The 24,419-nt window shown below is 43.6% G+C and overlaps 1 protein-coding gene across 2 annotated transcripts in view; it reads left to right on the top strand.

Annotated features, from left to right (window-relative positions):
* The first annotated feature begins 15,578 nt into the window (after nucleotides 1-15,578).
* The window catches only part of LOC310826738 (transducin-like enhancer protein 1), a 77,476-nt gene continuing 68,635 nt past the window's right edge, over nucleotides 15,579-24,419 (top strand). For both annotated transcript variants that reach the window (XM_083702010.1, XM_083702009.1), the window contains exons 1-4: nucleotides 15,579-16,707; nucleotides 17,647-17,747; nucleotides 19,723-19,786; nucleotides 20,182-20,226. In XM_083702010.1, the coding sequence (XP_083558136.1) occupies nucleotides 16,684-16,707; nucleotides 17,647-17,747; nucleotides 19,723-19,786; nucleotides 20,182-20,226 (234 nt within the window). In that variant the 5' untranslated portion in view covers nucleotides 15,579-16,683. The remainder of the gene's footprint in view (nucleotides 16,708-17,646; nucleotides 17,748-19,722; nucleotides 19,787-20,181; nucleotides 20,227-24,419) is intronic.

Below are 24,419 nucleotides of genomic sequence, written 5' to 3'. Positions count from 1 at the left end.
ACCACAGCAGACCAGCCCAGGCAGCAGCAAGAAGAAGCTGGCAGCGGCGGCAGGTTAGGGGTTAGGGGCGCAAATTACTTGCCTTGCCCCGGGTGCTGACAACCCACGCTATGCCGCTGTGCATGCCTTGAACATAAAATATATACGTGGTTAAGAATTACATTAAACGTATGCAAGATGGTTGGACCCCAGGGCCCCTTCTGGAACACCAGGCCCCAGCAATTTGTACCGTTTCCCCAGCCCAGCCCCCACTCTTCAGCTCTGAGTGTAGCATAGCGGTTCAGTCTTATTACCTGATAATAAGCTGCATTCAGCTCACTGAGGCTTCCTTCTGAGCAAACCTTTTAGACTTGCATGAGAATAAGCAGACAACCAAGTCTCATAGCACAATTCCAGCCATGTCTACTCAGAAGTAAGTTCTATGGAATTTGTGGGAGTTTAGTTCCAGGTAAATGGAGTTAGGATCATAGGCATAGCCATTAACTCTTAAATGGCCATGGTTGAGCTGCTAGGTAGACTCAGGCCCCATTTGCAATATGGGAATAATAATACTAACCTACCAAATAGGGTGGGACACAGGTGGCGCTGTGGGTTAAACCACAGAGCCTCGGATTTGCCAATCAGAAGGTCGGCGGTTCGAATCCCCGCGATGGGGTGAGTTCCTGTTGTTCGGTCCCTGCTCCTGCCAACCTAGCAGTTCAAAAGCACGTCAAAGTGCAAGTAGATAAATAGGTACCGCTCTGGCAGGAAGGTAAACGGCGTTTCCATGCACTGCTCTGGTTCGCCAGAAGCAGCTTAGTCATGCTGGCCACATGACCCGGAAGCTGTACGCCGGCTCCCTTGGCCAATAAACGAGATGAGCACTGCAACCCCAGAGTCGGTTACGACTGGGCCTAATAGTCAGGGATCCCTTTACTTTTACCTTTACCAAATAGGGTTGGTGGAAAGACGACTGAGATCTTCACAAAAAATTTTTTTCCCTTCCAGTAGCACCTTAAAGACCAACTAAGTTAGTTCTTGGTATGAGCTTTCGTGTGCATGCACACTTCTTCAGATACACTGAAACAGAAGTCACCAGACCCTTCTATATAGTGAGATTTTGTACATGACACCCATTGAACACTCAAAAGTGCTCCATACATGTTAAATATTGCCATCCTTAATGGTGAAATTGATTACGAGAGATTAAAAGGCCATAGGAACTGATATCATGAATCTGAACCCCCAGAAAACGTTTGTGACTATAATCAGTAGGAATAGTATATGTACATATAGTTCCTCAATGAACTGTAATACCCCATTCACCAGTGAAGGGAGGAATGGGACAAGTGCTAGCTTCAAGTTCCTTTTTTGTGGGAAGGGCTTGAGCAAGATGATTTCCGTGGTCCCACCTCCTTACCAGCATCCCGTTTGTTTGTCCCCACTGTCCCATCTCTGGGCCAGTCTGCACAACCATCTGGAAAGATTGTGCAAGGCCAGTGGAAGAGGATGCTCTGTTTCCTCACAGTCTCTATTTGTGACTCATGAGCAGGAAGAGGATGCTGCAAACCATCAGCTGTGGGTCCTCTGTCCAAGGTACGTCTCAGCAGATGGCCCACCGAAACCAGCCATGAATGAGATTGTGCCTATTTGTCCTGCTTCCAAATTGTATGTGCATGAGCTTTGTTCACAGGTTCTGGTGACTGTAGGGATGGAAGAGTAAGGAAGGTCCCCAGTGCCCACATGCATGTGTTCTTCGCCAACACATTTCCATTCAATTTCAAAGATTTTTAACAATTTAACTTCAGATTTAATACAAATTTAAAAGAATTTTTATAAGTTGACTTCCCACCCTTTCTCCCTGGTGTTTCCACTCCTGCCCTTTCCTGATGCATTACCGGTATGTATCATACTTTTATCCATTGCACTTAGTCCAAATTACAAGGAGGCCAGTCACTTACGTACATGGTCACGCTCCGAAGCTTCTCGGTAACAGAGTCAACTAGATGCCATCCCACGCCCTGCCCCTCCTTGCCTGTAACAAATTCCTCCATCGCCATCCAAGGCAGTGAGTGGAAACAAATGGTGCAAGTGGGCAATCTTCATCATCCTGATACCTTCAGGGTGCTTTAAGGGGGGGGGTGTTTGCCTTTGCTACCCTCCCTCATTCCTCCACCCAAGACTTCTTTGAGCTCAGAGAAACTGCTTCCATGTTTGTGACATGACCTGGAAGTCCTCTCATACATGCATTCCATGATGACACAGAAAACAATTCAGGCATCTCAGGGCTTCCATTAATTGAGGATGGGCAGGGAGGAAGTGGGTTCCTGTTTTACAGCCATTGCTCCAAGGGAAGGTTTCCCAAAATTGGATGTCCAGCTGTTTTTGGAATACAGTTCCCATTATCCCTGACCACTGGTCCTGCCAGCTAGGGATGATGAGAGTTGTAGTCCAACGATAGCTGGAGACCCAAGTTTGGGAAACCCTGCTCTAAGGTAAATTCACACAATTATTGTCGCCTCTACAAAAGTTTTAGTATCAACTTCTGCGAACAGACTGCTTCAGACTTTTGTTATCAGACTTTTCAGATATATCCTGGCCAACAATGGAATCCATTTATGCCAAGCCACATAATGTGTAAGTACACCTTTCTGTTATTATTTTTTCAGTCCAATTATTAAGCCAAACAAATTTGTGTGTACAATACTTCTTTCATTTTCTATAGTGTGGAAGGTTGTGATTCTACAGCTTTAGGTATAGATGTATAAAAAATGAATGTATAAACTGATTTTATTTTAGGTTCAATCCTAATCCCAGTTGCCTGGAAGTAAGCCCCATTGAATTAAATGGGGCCTACTGCTAAGCAGACATGGTTAGGAGTCCTGCCGTAGCTGTTAGGTAAAGGATATTGGGATGTCATTTAGTTTCATGGCCTCCTTACTCATTTGATACTATACATATTTGCTGTCATATTTTGAGACCAAGCCTTTGTTATATTTGTATATTAAATATGCAATTATATTAAAATTATGATGCACTTTATTTTTGGTAGTGAATTAGGGTGTGTGATACAGCTCATCTAGTGTCCATGGCCTCTATACATACATATAAATGGCAAGTAGCACTGTTGGTCCATTGCAGGGGACTCAAAAGTAACAGTAATAATGTCTTTATTAATCCCTTTATTAAAGGTAAAGGACTCCTGACAGTTAAATCCAATCACAAACGACTCTAGGGTTACGGCGCTCATCTTGCTTTACAGGCCAAGGGAGCTGGCGTACAGCTTCTGGGTCATGTGGCCAGCATGACTAAGCCGCTTCTGGTGAAACCAGAGCAGCGCACAGAAACACCGTTTACTTTCCCGCCGGAGTGATACCTATTTTTTTAATATAATATTTATTAAAGGTTTTTTAATTACAACACAGAAAACAAAACATACAAAAATATCACATTTTATAACATATTTTCTTATCCTCTTTGGACTTCCTCACATCTCCCGCTCCTACGTTCCAAAATTATAAAAATTAATCCAGCAATTTATCACCTTGTCCCCACCTTACAATCTAGTTTTCCAATGTTATATCTTAAATTTTAGATATATTCATTTCACTCTTTAAAACATTAAGCTTGGCCTAATCGTTATCTAAAAAAATTGGTTTTTTCGTGAATTTAACTTACCTTCATAATTCACTTCATCTGATTTGATGGTGCCAAATTGTTTATGATCAAGCATCCTGCTTAACATTCATACAATTTACAATATTTTTGCAAATAAATCTTAAATTTTTTCCAGTCTTCTTCCACCGTCTCCTCTCCCAGGTCTCGGATTCTGCCAGTCATCTCGGCCAGTTCCATATAGTCTATCAGTTGCATCTGCCATTCTTCCAGTGTGGGTAGATCTTGGGTTTTCCAATGCTTAGCAACGAGTATCCTTGCTGCTGTTGTTGCATACATAAAAAATGTTCGATCCTTCTTTAACACCCCTTGGCCAACAATACCCAAAAGGAAGGCCTCTGGTTTCTTAAGGAAGGTATACTTAAATACCTTTTTCAGTTCATTATATATCATTTCCCAGAAAGCCTTCACTTTGGGGCAAGTCCACCAAAGGTGAAAGAACGTTCCTTCATTTTCCTTACATTTCCAACACTTATTATCAGACAAGTGGTATATTTTTGCAAGTTTGACTGGGGTCATGTACCATCTATATATCATTTTCATTACATTTTCTTTCAAAGCATTACATGCAGTAAAATTCAGCCCAGTAGTCCATAACTTTTCCCAGTCCTCAAACATAATATTATACCCAATGTCCTGTGCCCACTTTATCATAGCCGATTTAACCATTTCATCTTGTGTGTTCCATTTTAACAGCAAGTTATACATTCTTGAAAGTACCTTAGTTTTAGGCTCTAACAGTTCCGTTTCTAACTTCGATTTTTCCACCTGGAATCCTAACTTTTTGTCAAGTTTAAAAACTTCTTTAATCTGAGCATAGTGTAACCAATCTCGCACTTTGTCTTTCATTTTCTCCTGACTCTGCAATTTCCAGTTATCTCCATCTTTTTCTAAAATTTCCAAATACTTCGGCCATTTGGCCTCCATATTGGGTCTTTTCCGGGCCTTAGCTTCCAATGGTGAAAGCCACCTTGGAGTTTTATTTTCCAATAAGTCTTTGTATTTTGTCCAGACATTAAACGATACCTATTTATCTACTTGTACTTTGACATGCTTTTGAACTGCTAGGTTGGCAGGAGCAGGGACCGAACAACAGGAGCTTACCCCATCGTGGGGATTCAAACCACCGACCTTCTGATTGGCAAGCCCAAGAGGCTCAGTGGTTTAGACCACAGTGCCACCTTCATCCCTAATCCCTTTATTAGGACCACTTAAAATATCCACATATATCTGTAAGCAGTCATTTGAGCTCCCATTTTTCAGACCAGATGCCAAACAAAACAAACTGGTAAGTGAAGAGAAAGGTGGCAAGGGTGGAAATAAGTAAAAAATGTTGCAAGATGTTACTAAAAATTGCTTTACTAAAGGCAGAAGTTGCACATTTCACCACTGGCCTGCGCCAGCAAGAGAAAGTGATGGACTGGCAGGTGGTCTTCATTATGCAGCTCATTCACAACGTCAAGAATCTTAGAAAGGTGATACTGCACCTAAAAGGTTATCAGGTTGGAGCCAAGGAGTCTAAAACAATTTCTTTGACAATACTGTAATGGGGAATATCTCTGACACCTTTCCAAGATCTTACCTGGCATAATACATTAAAAATGGGAAAGCACAGTGCTTTCCAGAGCCTTTCTCTGTTCCCTTATCTTTTTTTACCCCTTCTATCTATAAAGTCTCTTTCAAAAAGCTTTCTCATTCTTTCTTTGCTTCTAAGCACCCTGCAAAGGTACTGAAGTTGTAAGGGAGCTATTTTAATTATAAGCATTACAGTAATGAATTCAAGTACACTAATTTATCATAAATGACTTCCCCATCTGTCTCTAAAGTATGCTCCAAAAATTATGTGAATGTGATAATATTATGGTTCAAAGTTTACCACATTTTCCTTGTCAAGAATACAGCACATGTTAACTTTTAACGTTACAGAAGTGTGTGTGTATGTATGTGTGTGTGTGTGTGTGTGTGTGTGTGGTCTCTTCCCTAATTTATTTGCACTTCAACCTATTGGGATCAAACATCAATCCCTGTAGGCAAAGGAAGATTGGTGAAAGAGACAGACATATGCCCCCAGACACAGAGAGCAAAGCAACATCTGAAGTGCTGCAACTATTCCCCCCCCCATCCAGCCCACTGTACAAATTGTTCACGAGCATGGAGTGCTTCCAAAAGACCTAATTAGCAACTCACTGCAAACATTTTTTGCATTAGCTAATGATCCAGCTACACTTGTAAGTAAACAGCACCAACATATCTAATCAATGCAAAAAAAGACAGAGAGAAGGAGAAGGCAACAGAATGCCTATTAAACATCTGGATGCAATTTTCCAGTTTGGCTTAGAACAAAATGAAAACACATGACGGTTCTTTTGATCTATGCCTCAACAAAGAAATTGTTGGTCTAAAAAAAACTATAGCATACTGGCCCAGTCAATGTGTCATTTTCATAAAACCTGGTCATTTTTCTTCCAGCGTTCCCAAATTAATTCTGTTGGTTTCCTGCAATCTCTAATTTTACCATATTGCATGAAACCAGAAGAGATTCTTGGGGACTGATCTTATTTTTGTTTTAAGCGCTCGTGATCTCTGCTACTGTTCCCCCCTCCCTTTGCACGTGAAGATTCCCCCTCCCTCCCTTTTTGAGATCAAACACAAGGGCTTCATTGAGACAGCAGTGACTGTCTTAACTCTGTAACGTTGCTAAAATGGAAAGATGAAGGAATCTGCTTGAATGAATTGTTACCAAGTGGCATGTGGCTTCCCACAACCGTTACACTTCTGGTCTGTGTCACATGCTCAAATCCTGCTAGGCCTTGGCCTGCCATATGGCCTGATTGAAATCGTTGTAGAACCTGGCAGTTTGTGCGATTGGCGCAAATACAACAACACCACACAAGAAGGCAAGGAAGAAATACATGAAGCAAATGTACAGCAAAGGATAGGTGTGCCACTTCTGTGAATAGGGCCACAACAAGTCTTGAGCCAGTGAGGAATAGCAGTTAGTGTCCAAACTAGGGAAAACTGGTTCAAATCCCCATCACTCCACCATGAAGCTCACTGGGTGATATCAGGTTAGTTTAGGGGTCGGCAAGATTTATTTTGCCTGGGCCGGATCGGTCCTGCAGAGATCCCTCCCTGGGCCGAATCACCGCCTACCCATGATTTTCGGTGTTTGCGTCTGCAAACGTAATTTTCGGTGTTTGCGTCTGCAAACGTAATTTTCTGCATCTGTGCATGCGCAGACGTGATTTCTGGTGCCACGGAGGCAAGTCCCAATGCCACGTTGCACTGGTTTAGCACAGCACGCAAGTGGGTGTCTCGGTTTGGGGGCAGCTCAAGAGCCAGTCAAACGACCTCCGTGGGCTGCTTCCGGCCCATGGGCCTTCCGTTGCTGACCCCTGGGCTAGTCGCTGTATCACAATAAGCTTAATAATTGCTGGCATCACAAGGATGTTAATGTCAGCACCAGGTGGGCCTTGCTGGAGAGAGCATTCCATAAATATGGGGGGGGGGCACCACTGAAAATATCTTCTCTCTTGTCACCACCCTCCAAACCTCACTTGAAGGTGGCGTCCTGAGAAGATATTATGTGTTCCTCCCTTTGCCTCCAAAATTGCCTGAGTACTCTCACTATGTACTTTACTGTGCAATTAATCTATTAGGTTTCCACCCCTCCCCTGTAAATTAGATGGCAGTAACATTCTTAGGATAGAAAAGTAGGCATGAAAGGAGAAAACAGAAGTAATGGGAAGCCACTCAGTGCTGGATGTCGTTTCCACATGCTGTTCATTTATTGCCCAGAGAAGACTGAAGCTGCTGGTGTCTCTGTGCCTTTTGAAGTTCTGCGTGAGGAAGTGTACTATAATTATCATAGTATGGGAATCAAGGGGAAGCTATGACCTTAAACCCTATTAAGTTTCAAATTATGTTCTTCATTAGTGTTCTCCATTAGGCACCACAGAATCAGTCCCGTTAAGGCATGATCTTGCTACATCAGGAGGTATTTGTATCCTTATAAAAATGGAGTAACCTTTTTATTTGGGCTTAAGCAGTCCCTTTGCTAGAATGCAGAACAATTGACCATGGCTCTTTAATGTGGCTGGCCTGGTGGAAACGTGTTTTTCTGTTACTTGAATAGATAATGTACTAAGAGAATCTGAAAGGGACTCAGAGCTGGGATCAACAATAAATTATCCTGCAACAATAATTTATTTACACATACACTATTTGAAAGCAATAGAATATTAATTCTTATAACTTCTCAACCATATTTTGATCATTGGTCTTCATCAGTAACTTTTATGTAATAATGCATATCCTGTTATGAATTACACTGAGGAGTCCTGCCTGGCACAATATTAAGTAAAAGTGTTTTTAAAAAGCAGAATAAATCTTCTATTCTTAATATAGCCTCTTTCACCAATAATGTAGATGTAAATATGGATAGGGGAGCATTATGTCATCATCTGGGAGTGATATTTGACTGTCATATAGAGTTGTTTTTGTAAGTTGTAGTCTACTGAGAGTAAGGTGTTGTTTTTTTAAAAACTTTTTGAATAATAGTTATAACATGGTAAAATGTGTCTTTAGCAAGAATATAGGAGAAGTGTCTAAAGAAAAAGACAATATTTAATTATGTTGCTTGAAACTAGTATCTATAAAAAGGCTGAGAATGTTCGGATATATCTGGGAGTAAGAATTGGCTGCCATTGTAAGGCTTTTTCAAACAGGTTCTTAGAAAGACTATTACAAAACAGATTGTAAAGGGTTGCACCATGCAATTTGAATGGAGTAGGTAAAGATCACATGACAGTGCTTCTTCCCATACAGCAGCTCAGTTATTTTCTCCCTGAAGGTAATGAGAAGTCATTAGTCTGGTATGACAGAGGGTGTATGCGTGTATTCATGTATTCCACTTTGTGGGTGCAAGTTACTCTGTTTGCAGTATGAGCTTCTGATGGTGCTTTTAATTAGCAAGGCAAAGTTTAGTGACTATAATTAGTTTATAGGCTGAATTGGCAATTGCCTCTTCAACTTACAGAAACTGGAAAGAAATAGGATTGTTATGTAATGATTTGGTTAACATAATATTTTAGCATAGGCTGATTATTAGAATTAATGACACTATTAAGTTTCTTTGGGCACACACTCTTTGAGTTAGGCTGCAATTGGAGTCCCATTTACCAGGGAGTCGTCTTCTTCTTCTTTGGCAATCACTCATAGCCAAGTAACATTGTCTTCCATGTCCTTCCACAGTGGGGCCATTGGTTTCCGGGCAGGAGTTGATCACAGTGTGGATTTGCTAAATGTGCCTTCCTCTTAGCACATTTCTCCCTTGCGTCCTGAGTTCGAGTGTCTTCAAAGCCCATAACACCTTTGGTAAAGGCTGTTCTCCAACTGGAGCGCTCACAGGCCAGTGTTTCCCAGTTGTCAGTGTTTATACTACATTTTTTTAGATTTGCCTTGAGACGGTCTTTAGACCACTTTTGTTGACCACCAGCATTACGCTTTCCATTTCTATGTTTGGAAGCCCCATTTACCAGGGAGTAACCCCTCACTAAATTCAATTGGACTTCTGAGTAGGCATGGTTAGCATTGCATTTTTAGGTTATTATCTTTGGGCATGCTTCTTGATAATGCTACTGTACTTTTCTTTATCGTGGAGGAAAAGGTTGACCTTCCAGGGCACAGAGTCTTTTTCACAAGATCACAAAATGGTGTTAATAATGTGAATTGGGGCCACATTACTGAGCATGAGCATTATATTTATTAATTTAGAAAAGTATTTATACACTGCCCACACCATAAAATAATTCCAAGAGTGACTGCCTCATTTAAAAAAAGGCAACCAAAGATCTGAATAGACGTGTGTGCATTAAAAAAAAAAAATCCAACAAGAGATGTCTGAAGGTTAACACTGAGGATGGCTGCTAAATATCTGCTAGGAGAATATTTCCACACGAAATGTTCAACTCCCAGTTGAGGACAGTTGAGCCTCTGCAACACAGGGGAATCACTAAAAATGTTCCTTCAGGTGATATCAGCGATCAAGCTGGGATACAAAGGCTCAAGCAGTCCTTAGGGTAACTTGGACCCAAATTGTCAGGGCTTTGTATATTAATAACAGATACTTGAAATGGTCCAGTAAAATGCAGGTAGATGTTTTAGTATAGGTATCACATCCTGAGCACCATAAACTACGCGCTGCAGTCTACCTGCTGCATTCTGCACCATATATTTATTTCTTTTAGTTATATCCCACCTTCGCTCCAAGAAGCTCTCAAGGTGGCAGACATAGTTCTTCCCCCTTTCTCCATGTTATCCTCACAACAACTCTCTGATGTACATTAGGCAGCCACTGGGCCAAAATTACCCAATGAGCTGTGTGGCTCCTAGTACAACACTCCAAACCGCTATTCCACGGGACTGGGAAATTTGGAAATCATGGCTGGCCAGTGTAGTACATGCTGAATTATATGCACAAACTAGCTCCACAGGAAATATCCATGCCTAGGAACGGAACATATTGCTCAGCAATGGTAAATATATACATATTGTCCAAATTCATTAATAGATAAAGCTTCAAATGCCCCTGACGGGTGTGTGTGTGTGCCTTAAGCAACAAAAAAGGCCACGGTGAAGCTCTCGTCAATTTAATTTGTGAATCAGCGTAATAAAGAGGAGATTTTTATGAGCCCACCATCAAATGAACAAGAAAAATAGTTAAATATGCAAATGAGCCGGCATTTATTGCATTAAATATCCCACTGATCTCCCGCTGTCATTTCAATAGCAGAGACTGAAGAAATGTTCTCTGGTATCAAAGTCAAAATCTCAGGTGGCTCAAAAACACTTGTTCAGAGCAACATGAACAACGTGTACTTTCAGTATGTGTTAAAACATGCCCTGCAAAAATTAACTTCGATCAATAAGATTACATAAAGCTATTCAGCATCTTTGCAGCAAGTCTGAGGAGGGGAAAGGCTCTTGCTCGTGTTGCAAAATACATTATTTGAATTATCTCTTTAGGTCATAATAACAAACTTGTACCAGCAGGTTAAACATAAAGCCTGTCTTAAACTTAGCTATCATAACTCCACACTAACTTTGTTTCTTGGTGTGTGGCTCCTACATACGCATATCACAGTGCAAACCTATACAGATCTACCTGGAAGTTGACACCATTAATTTCATGGGTACCTACTCCCAGGTAAGTGTGTACAGATTGTGGTCTCAAGAACATCCTTATGTGTGTCTACTCCCTTTTATAAAGGGTACTCAGCCCATAGCTGAGCATCAGTTAAGATACCAGAATCAATGTAATTATATTATTTAGTTGCCACTGTGCTAATAATTGTTTGTTTAATCTGTTACATTTATTTGCCATTCAATAACAAAAGTACTCATTGCTATAATATATACAACTTCCCTCTTTCATTCCCAGGCATCTGAATGCCACACACCATTCCACAGTGACTTCTTTTGGTAAAGCACGAGATTGCTAATCTCAGGGTTATGGGTTCAAGCAAAAGATTCCTGCATTGCAGCGGGTTGGACTAGATGACCCTCATGGTCCCTTCAAACTCACAATTCTGTGATTCTGTGATATCTGTGCAGTAGAAAATCCTGGCACCTGTTCCAGTCAGTTCATAATGTGTGCTAATCATTGACCCTACTGGGACTCAACCTTGTATTTTTTATTATTATTATTATTATTATTATTATTATTATTATTATTATTATTATTTATTTTATACCCTGCCCATCTGGGCTGAGTTTCCCCAGCCACTCTGGGTGGCTCCCAATCGAGTGTTAAAAACAATACAGCATTAAATATTAGAAACTTCCCTAAACAGGGCTGCCTTCAGATGTCTTTTAAAAATAAGATAGCTGCTTATTTCCTTGACATCTGATGGGAGGGCGTTCCACAGGGTGGGCACCACTACCGAGAAGGCCCTCTGTCTGGTTTCCTGTAACCTCACTTCTCGCAATGAGGGAACCGCCAGAAGGCCCTCGGCGCTGGACCTCAGTGTCCGGGTTGAACGATGGGGGTGGAGATGCTCCTTCAGGTATACAGGACCGAGGCCGTTTAGGGCTTTAAAGGTCAGCACCAAGACTGCTAGTGTGCCCTGGAACAAACCCAGCCGTTCCCTTGAAGAGAAAAATCTGTAGTGGTAGGCAAGCTTTCAGAGAAGCTTGTCTATTGTCCTGTTGTAATCTCTCTTGATCAGCTTCTGAAGAACCCACATTGCAACTTGGAAATCACAGTTGCAAGCTGTGACAGGTATGAAAATTGATTAAGCTTTGTATTATTTGTGCAATATAGTAAGCATGGTTGTTGTAAATATACAGGCCAGGATTCAAAGCTCTGCACCTGGTGTTTCACCTGCAGGCCAAACCTTTTCGCTGACAGTTGTGTCACCTGAAAAGCCACAAAGGGCTGAAGAAAAAATGGCCGTGTCATTCTACAAAGGGGATAGAATTTGGCTGGCATAACAGCAAGCCATTAACAATTTAGAATGGCCCAAGATATTCTGCTGCCTGAGATAAAGGACAAGATACAGCACCCGCCTCTCAACTGGATTCGCACCTGAATCTTCAGCAGTGGTGAGAAGACATCACCCTCCACCATAAGACCAGCAGGCTAGCTTAGTGGACACGGGGCAAGCTGCAGGGCACACAGCTTTGTCCTTTAGCAGAAGGGAAGGCCAGAGGGGGCTCATAAGAAATGTGGTTGGGACAGTGGCATCAATGCACCACCCCAGCATCTGGCGCCTGAGGCAGCTGCCTCACTCTGCCATAGGGCTGGCTGCATGGACAATCCAGAATTCATACTGCTATGAACTTCAGCCCATGTACTGTACTGACAGTCATGATAACCTTTTATAGGACTCAAAAACATGTTCATGCTAACAGCCTGGTTAGGAACTTTGAAGTTGGTCTTAAAGTGTTCAGTTATTTGCAGGATCTAGCCTACAGGTGGGTGGGTCTTCACTGGCAAGGATGCCGCACACAGAAAGATTCTCTCCACATTTTGTTTTGTTTTGTTTTGGTAACCTCTGTTGAGAACTTAGCTAGTTAAAAAGACTCTTGCATTGCATCCTCATGGCACTCCCTGAAAGGATCCACTCCGCAGTGCCCAATATAACATGGGCATCATTAAGTCAGTGTAGACTTTAATCATACCACATTTTTCCTGTTTAGATAAGATCTCAGAATTATTAATTGTGGAAGTGTGCTGAATGCAAGAGCAAATACTGCTTTAGCAGAGGCTTAGAAACATAAGTGTTGGACATTGCAGCAGACACAAAAATCAGCAAGTGGGCATAATTAGATTATAAGCCTCCAGATCAGAAACGGTGTCATTTTTGCTAAGTATGAAGAGTGAGGCACTCTCATCAACTTCCGAGACTGCAGTTCAGCGCACAATTACGCGGAATGCCATGTATTTTACTCCTGAGTAAACATGCATAGCACTGCCTTGCAAAATTGGTATATGAAGAAATCCTGACCCAGGAGCACACTGTGAATTGAGCCACTTACGCTTATGAAGAATTTGATCTACAAACTGATATTTTTATTATTAGGCATTTGAGGCAACCTATCACCTGTGACTTCTGGTCTTTGAGACTTTTTGGGACTGGGCCTATTGAGCTATAAAACACCCAGCTGACATGGTGCCTCTCAGGCTAGGAAGCTGACACTTGCTGGCTGTATGGTGAAGAGATTTGTTACTGAGAACACCCCACCACCCAGTAACCTTTCTTGCTTAGCTACACCTGCAGCAAAAACCAGCTCCTTGGCAAGGCCACGGAGGTTGCTGTGACTCTTTTCAGGACTGGACATTGCAACCTTCAAAGGGTGGTGTGCCCTTTTTTTAGTTTAGTTTTGTTTTTTTGTTTTTTTAAAAAAATAGGCCAATATGTAAAAGTGTGAAGTTGTATGAAAAGTTAATTTTTTGTTGGTGGAGATGCTAAGAACCGTTGTTTCACCTTCAAGTATGTGAGCTTGTTCTTGTGGATCCTGTCCCCTGCACCCTCATGGGAGAAAGGAGAGGGCTGGGTGTTGCATGCTAGGCTTGTAGATTTGTGTTTATCCCCCCCCCCCAGCTCTGGTTTTTGTAATGTGGAGTTAATGAGTGTTTTGTTGGCTAGCTGGCTGGCTGCAGTGTGATAGAGAAGTGGTTTCTGCTTTAGGGCGAGAACATGTTAGTGTAACCTGCTCTCTGTGTGAGAGAGGGAGAAGGAGTGTGTGCACCCTAGGGGTGTTTGTGTGTGTGTGTGTGTGTGTGTGTGAGAGAGAGAGAGAGAGAGAGAGAGGGAGGTTTGCCTTAATTGATGCCTTTTCTGTTTCTTGCTGCAGGGTTTGCTGGAGTTCCTAACACATATCCAGTGTGATTTATGGGTATTTTGTATGGTTTTGATTGATTTATTGTAGATTTCTTTTATATTAATGTGTTTTTCACTGCTTTGGGTGCCTTTTGCCCCAAAAGCGGTATATAAATAAGCCCGGGCATAGCATTCTCCTTCCACAAAGGGCACCTTATATGTCTATCTGAAGTTGAGTGTAATTTATTGCTAGGTTTAGTCATAAGAAAGGAGTTGTTACTGTGGCCAAATTAACAGTGGTAGGACTGGACTCTCGGGCTCTATTTTTAAATGTACACACGGAACTGTCTTGCTGAAAGTGGGCTTTAAAAAAAAAGCTGGGAAAGGGGGAAAGAGGGGGTACCTACGCTCTTAAACCTTCATTCTATGGAACACTGTGGACAGAATGCCACTACGTTGCATTTAGTAACTTAAATCCACAGCCCTTTTGCTTACACTGCGTTTTTTTTTTAACCCAAACAGGGATTTTGAGCCTATCCTATCAACAACAGTCTCTTTAAACTCATTACTGGTGGGTTAGCCGCTGCCTAAATTCCTCTTTATCCCACGAACAAAACTTCCAATATGCCTGGCAGAGATAGCGGGGACATCAGAGGTCAAACATGCCTTTGGTGTTCTCAAAAGTAGGGCAACGCTGGGCTCTATAGGGAGCTGGCAAAGAATGGTGTGGCCTTGTGTTGAGTGCTTTTATATTTTTTATTGTCACCTAAACAGATAGGCCTAAATTCAAAGGCCGTTGATCGGGTTAAAAAAATAAAAATAAAATAAATGTTTGACCAACTGTTAAGTCTTGATATTGGCTAAATACACTTAAGATCTCAAAAAGTGACTCGTTACTCTTTCTGGCTACGTCGGTGCTTCAGTAAACACACGCGGAGAGCCTTCTGACAAATTAAAGATAAAACCGTTGTGAGAGGAGGCTACATTTTTCTGAAGCCCTGGAGAGGAGTTGTTCGGAGGAAACTTTGATACAGATCGCTATGAACACGCCGCCCTCCAAGGCCACATCATGGTCCTCGTTCCTCCATTAGCTTAAACAGGCCAGCATCTATCTGACTCCAGCTCCTGACTGTCCTGTAGCAGGAATGCATTATTTATCTCTCTCTGTTATTTTCACAGATTTCTGGAGAGAGCGGGGCAAGGTAAAGGAATAATAATAATAAAAGAGAGAGAGAGAGAGAGAGCCTAGCCTATCCTCCCCCCCCCCGTCTCTCTCAAAAGCCCACGTTACTTTGATTGACAGCTCAGCCTCTCCACTCTCCTTCTCCCCGACCTTCCCATTTTCCCTGCCTGTCTGCCTGCTCCGCCGCCTCCCATTGGCTCGCTCGGAGGGGTCCTGCAGCTCCGCGAGGAAGCCTTCCCTAGCAAAGGCGGGGGGGGGGAGGAGAGGGAGAAGGGGGGAGGCGAGGCCTGCCAGCGCCGGCTTCCCATTGGCCTGATGTCACGGCCCCACGTTGGTTCCCGAGCAGGCGATTGGGCGCCCGCCCCTCCTCCCCCTCTCCGGGGGCGGGGCCAAGGGGCTGGTTAGCTGGAGGAGTGTGAAACCGCGTGTTAATGTAACCAGCGCGGGCGGATACTTTGTGTCCCGTTTATTGCGATCCCGCCGCCGAGCTGGGCTGCGCGTCCCGCGGAGTTTCCTTCTTGCGCGCCGAGCTGGTCTCCATGGAAGAGGAGAAAGCCTTGTGATTATTTGCGGCGGGACGACGAGGAGGAGGGCGATCGCCTGCTCCGCTTGGATGTTTCTTCTTCGAGGGATCCTGGGGAGAAGTTTGGCCCGGGATTGAGCGAGGCGGGCGGGCGGCCGGCCGGCGGGAGAGAAGCAGAGGCCGCGCGGGAAGGCGAGCGGGGATGCTGCCGCCGCCGCTCCGTCCTTTCCTGGCGGGGCTCTAGCGCCGAGGCCGCTCGGCGCCGTCCGATGCGCGGCGGGCCTACGGAGGCAGCCCGTCCCTTCCTTTCGGCCCCGTGCGCGGCGCCTGGCTGCGGGGAGAGGAAGCGAGGCTGAAGCGGCGCTGGTGGGGGCGGGCAGGCGGGGGGCGCTTTTCCCTTTGCCCCTCTCCGGGCGCGGCTGGATCCCCCGCTTCCTGGAGCCGCTTTGCTTGGCGCGCCCCATCCAGCACCGCAACCCCCCTTTCCGTCCCCGGGTCCCGGGCGCGCCCGGCCTCGAGTCTCCCTGCCGGCAGCCGCGTGGCCTTTTGTAGCGGGACGAGCCAGCCCTTCCGTCGGACTCGGACTCCCTTGGATTTTCCAGTTGCGAAGAGATCGCAGGAGTTTGGGGTCTTACAAGTGCACCGCGCAAGTTTGAAGCCGGGCGAGAGGAGGGAAAGAGGAGATTTCTTGGCTGGGGGGCGGGCGGGCGAGGAAGGCGCCCCGTCGGAGGAGGAGGAGCACGGGCGACCGCGACGAGAAGCGACCCCCTTGCCCGGCCAGGGCTCCCCTTCCCCGGTGACATTCCCCCCCCTCCAAAAGCTCACAACAAAGGAAGCGGCTGAAGCGAGGATGGTGCAGCTGAGCCGCGCGGCCGAGTAGGGGCTCCCGGTCCCGCTCCGCTCCCTCCGGCTGCCTTTGGTGCGCTTTCCCCCTCGGGATTTAAACTTCGGCCATTCAGCTGCGAAGGAGCAAAGCAGCAGCAGCAGCAGCCCGAGTCATGTTTCCGCAGAGCCGGCATCCCGTAAGTGGCCCCCCTCTCCCCGATTGCGTGTCTCCCCCCCCCCAAAGTGCGTGCAAGGTCGCTTCCCAGGCACGGGCCCCTCTCGGCCGCCTGCGAACTCTGCCCGTCCCGCCGGAGGAACTTGGCGGGCCCGCGCCTCGGCCCGCTCCCTCGGCCCGCCGAGCAGCGCCGGCTCCTTTGTTTATTCTGGGACTTGTTTGTCTACCAGCCGACAATGGCGGGGAGTGGGGGGGGGGTCTGCTGCTGCTGCTCTGGTCGATCTCCGCTTTCCAGCCCAACTGCGGGGCTAGATAAGAGAGACGGGCAGCCGGCGCTTCTCCCCCCCCCCCACTCCAAAGAACAACCTTGCCCATGAAACCTAGACGCCCCCGAAGTGTCTCCTGAGATGATGGTTCCTGCAGAGAGAGCATATTGCCTCTTGAGGATCTCCCAGAGCATTTTGCAAAACTGTTTTGAAAAGGAGGAGCAGACGGGTCTTCTGTCCCCCAGTAAAACATTTGAGCCCCCAGGTTGTTGGACATTGCCATTCAAATGGTGTGTCATGGACCCCCAATATATTATTCAAGTCAGCATCCTTAACCAGCAGGTTTTTAAAAGGTAGGGAAGAAGCACCAGGCAGGTGACCATGGAAAAATACTTTTGAATCTCCAAAAGGATATTTCTGTGCCAGGTAACTAAGCTGTGGCCCTCCAGAGGTTGCCGGACGCCCACTTGCCTCATCCCTGGGCTGATGGTGGGGCTTGGAGTCCAACATCATCTGCAAGGCCCTGTTTCCCCAGTGCTGCTTGAAGGCCCCCCCCCCACTTTTTAAGTGTCATGTGCCCCTGGCCACTGTCTCCTTGGGTTGTGCTCTGTAGTTGGACTTTAGCTGTAGAGATGACTTTGCGTCTTATCTACACAGATTCCTCCTAACTCTTTGTTTTCTTGCTCTTCCTCCAGACGCCACACCAGGCTGCAGGACAGCCTTTTAAGTTCACCATCCCAGAATCTCTAGACCGTATCAAGGAGGAGTTCCAGTTCCTTCAAGCTCAGTATCACAGGTGGGTGCGGCCTGGTCCCTTCTTCATTCCTGCCTTCCTGTGCTCTGTAGGCCACGTCTGATTTGGGGATTTCAAGCTGCTCCACAGCATGCTTGTTCAGTGGGGTGTGTTTTGCTTGTTCAAAATGTACTTTGTAGTTGTGCCCAGGTGGTGGCGTGTGGAGTCAGTTTAAGGCTGTCACTCACTTAAAAACAATGGTCAGAACCCCCCCCCCCCCCATTTTTTTTTGCATAGGCTCACCAGTTCAGACGAACGTAATGCACCCTCCCCCAGAATGTGCTTTCAGAACTACACAGGAACCGTCAATATTTGCTTTGGAAAGTTTTGAAAGAGACTGAGTTGACATTTGGTCAGCCAGTGTATTCTTGTCGTCATATTCCTGCATTCCACTACTAAATGGTTGAAACATCGATTTAAACTTCTGTTGTTTGGGAAACAGAGGCATTTGGATACTAGGAACTTGTCACCACTGCTAGTAAAGGGTTCAGTTTTTCCTGCCTTGACAAAATGGTGTTTGAACACTTACCCAGGCCGCTAATAATTTCATCATGTGCAAGTTCACTTAGAAGTAACTCCCACTAAGTGCAGTGAGACTCACTTCTTAGTAAATATGCAAAGCCAAAACAGCAGCTATGGTATTGGAAGTGATATGGTGTAAAAGTGAGGTAAGTCTACTGTATGCAAGTCCTAATGAAATCAGAAGGGCTTTTCCAAGCAAACATGTCCTAGACTTGGTTTGTTAGCGTACTATCTTAGTTTGTAACAAAACAAACACACACATACTGAGATCATGGTATTTAGCTTGAGGTTCATGTGTACACAGTTTTAACTCTTCTAACTCAAAAGATCAAGCCAATTCAGATAAGTAGTATTCCGAGACAGCAAAGTTTTAAGATAGTATGAGCTGATCAGGTATTCTAGCACACCACTGCAATTACCCTTTGAGAGAGAGAGAGAAGCAGCAAAACAGTTTGAGTTTCTAAAGGATTTATCTTGATGGCCTATAGACTTACATTTTGAATTAACACACTTTCATTGCAATCCCAAACATGGGAGAAGTAAGTTTCCATTTGGGGTTCATTGCATGTTAGAGTTTTGTGCTTACTTCAGAGGAAATTCAGTGGTGTTCGCTGGGACTTGCTTATAGATATGATTGCAGCTGGGTAGCCCAACCTCTCCACAGTAAATGTGCACAGAATCCTATTGTGGCTTTACTTTCATCTGAAAGGCATCAACTACTGGTGTAGTTAAGGATACATGTGATGCCATAATCTCTTAATGGCATCACTTAAATCACACTATGGTCCACCTTATAGGAGAAAAGCATGCATGGGTTTTAACTGATGTTAATTTTGAGAAGGGCCGGTACCTAGCTATCATTTAGGTGCTATTCGATTATGCAAATTCATACTGATTCATTTCTTGCTTAGTTTTTTAAACAGGTAACTTTATAGTGCAATACTAGGTGGAAATGTACTAATATTGAAGTAGTATAGTATAAATAGTATATAATTTCAGGTAGTTTTTGCTGTTTTAAAGTGATTGCTTAGAAAGAACATGTAAAGATGTAAACTGCTATAATTAATCTGAACTCTAGTGTTTTATCTTTGGGATAGATGTACTAACTTTCTTAATATTAACACTGGCAAGAAATCAGGAATTGTACTTCACTGCAGCCTCTACCAATCATAGATCCCTACTGGAACCATGGCTTCTATACATCATCTGAGTAAATGTGTGTTTAATTTGTTCTGAGTTGATATTATGTACTCTGCATATTTGAGCTTGATCTTCCATATTAAAGCAGTATGCTACAGTTTCTCTGTATTTACACTGTGATATATTATGACAGCTCTCCAAACAACTTTCTTTTCAGAATGCAAGCAATGGCAAATACTTGAATTGACATACTTAAAAATACCTGTGTCGTGGTTGGTTTGTTTTTTATTTCAAAAATATATTGTTCTCTTCCTAGCCTTAAGTTGGAATGTGAGAAGCTGGCAAGTGAAAAGACAGAAATGCAAAGGCACTACGTGATGGTAAATACAATACAATCTTGTCTCCTTATTTGTTTTGATGAAACACTGAAATTATAGCATTGGAATACCCCTTAGGAGGTCACCCAGCCTAGCCCTAGCCCCATGCTCAGTGAAAGATCTGCAGTGCAGGATGGAACTATTCCAGGCAGTGTCCTCTCTTTAAACAGCCCCAGCCAAGGAGAGAGCCCATGATCTACAGAGATAGACAGTCCCACAATTGAGCAGTTCTTCCTGTTTGGAAGTTTCTCCTTATGTTAAGTCAAAACCAGCTCGCTTACAATTCTGTCTATCACCTTTTGGAGTAGTAGATTGAACAAGCCTGCGCCATCAGCTTTGTAAGAGCATTGCTGCCTTTTGCATGATTCTAACACATTTTTTCCCTCTCTTTTTTCTAGTACTATGAAATGTCATATGGGTTAAATATTGAAATGCACAAACAGGTAAGAAATTGATATGATACATAATTGCAAAACTGCTAGAGTGCTGTGGTGCAAAATGATTGTAGTTTTAAAAAAACCATAGTGTATGTAGATGAACTCAAAGATGGGAGAAGGGGAATGGTGTAAGTATAATGCATAGCTTTTCTATAAACTACCAGTTGGCCATATGAGGGTTGGCATAAATACGAATGAGTTATGATTGCTACTCTGTTCTAAAAGAGTCTTCAAAAATATTTCAAGTTAAGTGCTTTCAAGGAAACCAATTTCTAGGAGAAAACTCCACGTTATAATCTTGGGTCTGCCTAACCAGTCTCTTATGTCCAAGCGCATATGTTGATGGTTGCTCAAATCCTAGCAATTTAAAAGCATGAAAAGATTAGTGACTTGGAAAGCTCTTGGTTATGACTGAGTTTGCAAGTTCCCATAAAATTCACACTTATGGCCACTATAATGGTGAATAAAAAGAGTATTGAAGTGGAACAAGGCACTAAGAACCTCATAAGAGAAGAAAAGCTAAATGATTGCTCAGCCCAAAGGACCTTCAATTGAGTAGTTATTGTCTGCCAAAGAAAGCATTAATGGCAGGGTGTAAGTATTCTGTAGATATGCTGACATCCACTTTTTCATCAAGATGCTGGTACAATAAGTCTTTTAGAAATCGATGGCCTCTTAAAAAAATTATCATTAGATGAAGTTGCACAGTTGGACACATTTCAAAGTGCAACAATACGATTCTTTCTTGATGTATATGTGCTATTTCATCTAAAACTCTTGTTTCATTAAATTAAAGAGCATGGCTGACCGGCTAGGGCACAGCAAAGAAATTGATTAGTTCAGGCTTCACATCTTCAGTATATTCAAAGGCTTCCATTAAGCAAGTGTGTTTCAGTGCTGAATTCTGCTTTGTAACTCTGAACTCTTTGATTTTTTTTGTCTGTAAAATCCATTGGATGTAAGAACATCGTATTTGGTAATGCGAAGTTATCACTGTGTCAAAGGTAGATGCTTTTTAGCTATAGAAAGTGCATTTGGTAATACATGTTTGCATTCAAAGTATTCATTCACATAACTACTCCGGCAGCTTTCAGTATTTGGATGTATTGCTGAATTTTAGGAAAAAGCAACAACACGCCTTTCCTGGATTCTCGCTCTTTATTTTGTTGCCTGTATTTCTTTTGAAACTACTCGTCTTGTGTTGATACAGATACTAAAGTTTCTCTTGGAAAAACAAAAATGTCTAAGCTGCTATTTGCTGACACCTTTTATTTAACAGAGGTCTAAATGCAGCCAGCTTGTTACAAATCATGGGCTTTGTGAGCTTAATTGGTAGTACTTTAACATTGTGACTGACATTAAATTATCTTCTGGTAGAGCAGAAGAAAATGTGTAATTTGGAGCAATGGATTGAAAACTGACTTCACTTTTTAAAGATTAAACCCCCTAAATTAAAGAGCCCTGGAGCTGAGGCCTCTGCTTTCGCCATAATGTGTGTATTTACTATAATAGCTTTGTTTTCTTTTATTTTATTTTAGCATGCATCTTATAGGCAGGGTGGTATTACCTGTGGCAGAGACTATATTTTAGGCTACAGTATAAATTGCCAACAAATCGCTTGCAAATTGGCAAGAAAATGTTTTAAGCCTTTTGTAGAAGTTTGCGTACTCCTTACATTGTATAGAGTGGTAGATAAACCAATAAAGAAACCCATGTTTCAGTTTCACAGACTGAAACCAATCCATACCCCAGCTAAGCAATCGCTTCTGAAAAATGAGAAGTTTGACTTCTCAAGTCTGTCCAAATCATCATCTTAAAAATTTGAAAAGTGCGGAGGAAACTCCCTGATCTTGAAACATGGACAGTATGTTCTTGGGCATTTGGTGGAGAGTAATCATAATTCTTATTAAAACTGGTGATGTGTAGCCCCTGGGGTCTAGCAAGGCTCAAATTGATGCTTTTTGCTGGCTGATCACCAGCATGGCCTAAGTGCTCATTATGTTGTAGAGAAGGCCTTCAGAGCTCTCATTACGTTTGACAGGAATTCTCTCTAGGGGGAAACTGGGCATTAGCTAGACTCCTGACAGGCTGAAATTATTCCTGCTTTATGGCTTATAACCAAATGCTTAGCAAGGCATCATCAGGGGACACAAAAGTTGTCACTTCTGACAACATCTTTTTCTATACATATATACTGAAAAATGCAATGATGGGGAAAGTTTTTCACTAAGCTCTAATGTTAATGGGATGGGGCCTGCATCTAGTGTGTTTTAATATGGTCCAGATATGTTTTTCTCCATGCCTTCCTGTGTTAACAAAGCCTGAATATAGTAAAACACTGCCGTTATCCAGACTGTCAATTCAAGGAGAAAAGTTATTTATTGCATACATTTGTAGTTTCTTTTCAGTGTTGTCAGTGTTCTCCCAGGATGGATTTCAGTGTCGTCATTCTGCTTGAGGAATAGTTTTCTTCCAATGTATGCCTCTGTAAATGGAAGAAGAGGGGAAGCAATATTCTGTGATTCCCCCTAAACCCCTTCCGTGCTGTACCAGAGCGTTCCTCAGCCACCTAGAACACACTTTATGAGGAACAGCAGGAGGAAGGAGGAATATGTGTAAATTCTCTCCCCTCCTCTTTAGCAGAGATTTCTGCAGGACCAGAAGCTGCAGGCAGTAGCAGAAAGGATCCCACCTGTATAATTGATGGATTTTATAAACTCACTCTTGACAATAAAAGGGTGGAGGCTAGTGGCCTGTGTCCTGTTGCCCAGCTTCCGCCATGTCCCCTCTTAGAAGTCATGGGGAGCTGATATGGGCAGCCACTATTACATCCCCACTGTGTGATTCTTTCATGGTCCTTCCATGCTGCCCATTTCAAGGGGCAGTGCTGGGGTTTCTGTATACACATGGTATGTAGCTAGCTCCTGTTCTTACAAATGTCAACTGCTTTAGCTAGGTTAGAGAAGTCAAGCCTCTACCTGTTACTCAGAAATGCCCCCCTCCTCTTGATTTCAGTGGGACTTGTTTCTCAGTGTGTGTAGGAATGCAGTCTCAATCTATTTTTAAGAGGTCTTAAAAAGGTACTTCATTCAGGCATATTTTGCCTAGTAAATCTAAACTGACACTGCACTTTAGCCTATAAAGGTAAAGGGACCCCTGACCGTTAGGTCCAGTCACAGACAACTCTGGCGTTGTGGCGCTCATCTCGCTTTATTAGCCGAGGGAGCCGGTGTACAGCTTCCAGGTCATGTGGCCAGCATGACTAAGCCGCTTCTGGCAAACCAGAGCAGCGCCTATACAACCAGCTTAATACCATGAAACATCTTCCATCCCCTCATTGGCTTGGATCCTGAGCTCTTTTTTTCATGAATCGGAATCTTTAGCTGGTACAAATATAGCAAAAAGGGTGTTTCCTTAGAAGATGGCATGTTTTGGCTATGTGGGATATTAGGACTAACCAGTGGCATAGCGTGGGTTGTCAGCATCTGGGGCAAGGCAAGTAATTTGCGCCCCCTAACCCGTGGATTTCGGTAGGGGCAGAGAGCTGCGAGTGTGAGCGCGCACACCCAAATGTTGCGCCCGGTGCGGCCGGCCCCCCCTGCATCCCCCACGCTACGCCACTGGGACTAACCACCTGGCTGACTTTGAGTGTTTTGCGGTTAACTGCACACTTTTTCATATGCAGCAACTAGGTTTTTCCCTAGCTTGCATTTGGAAGTACTAAGCTTGTACTCCATCGAAACCTGATGTAGATCATTCTAGGAAGCAAGCTGTAAAATGTATGAGTTTCATGCCAATAATTCATTTTTAAAAGAGTTGCTCATTATAGCAGTCAGGGTTAGCAGTGGTTACTGTGGTAAAGCTGGTGCCAAGTTGCAGAGTTTTCTTGAATATTATCAGCCACACAGGAAGCATTCTCTGTGTGTCATTCTCGCCAATCATGTCTGTTGGCCTTCAGAGTAAACCAGAAGGTAAACCTTCTCGTGTGTTAAAACCCAAATTGTTTAGGTGTAAGATTAGCCTTTGTTCAGTGGCAGTCGGCCAAAGAAAGATTGATCACTGCTGAACCCACTGACAGACTATATAAACTACTACAGTGTTTGAGTTCCAGCCATCCTAAAACTGACAGGTGGGCCTTTGTCTGCTTTGGGTAGATTGCTATGATCTTTCTGACCTGCCTTCAGGCAAGCTTGTCACTC

This window comes from Podarcis gaigeae (assembly GCF_964106915.1).
Source record: "Podarcis gaigeae genome assembly, chromosome: 11".
NCBI lineage: Eukaryota > Metazoa > Chordata > Lepidosauria > Squamata > Lacertidae > Podarcis > Podarcis gaigeae.
This window is presented reverse-complemented; position numbering and strand designations above follow the sequence as displayed.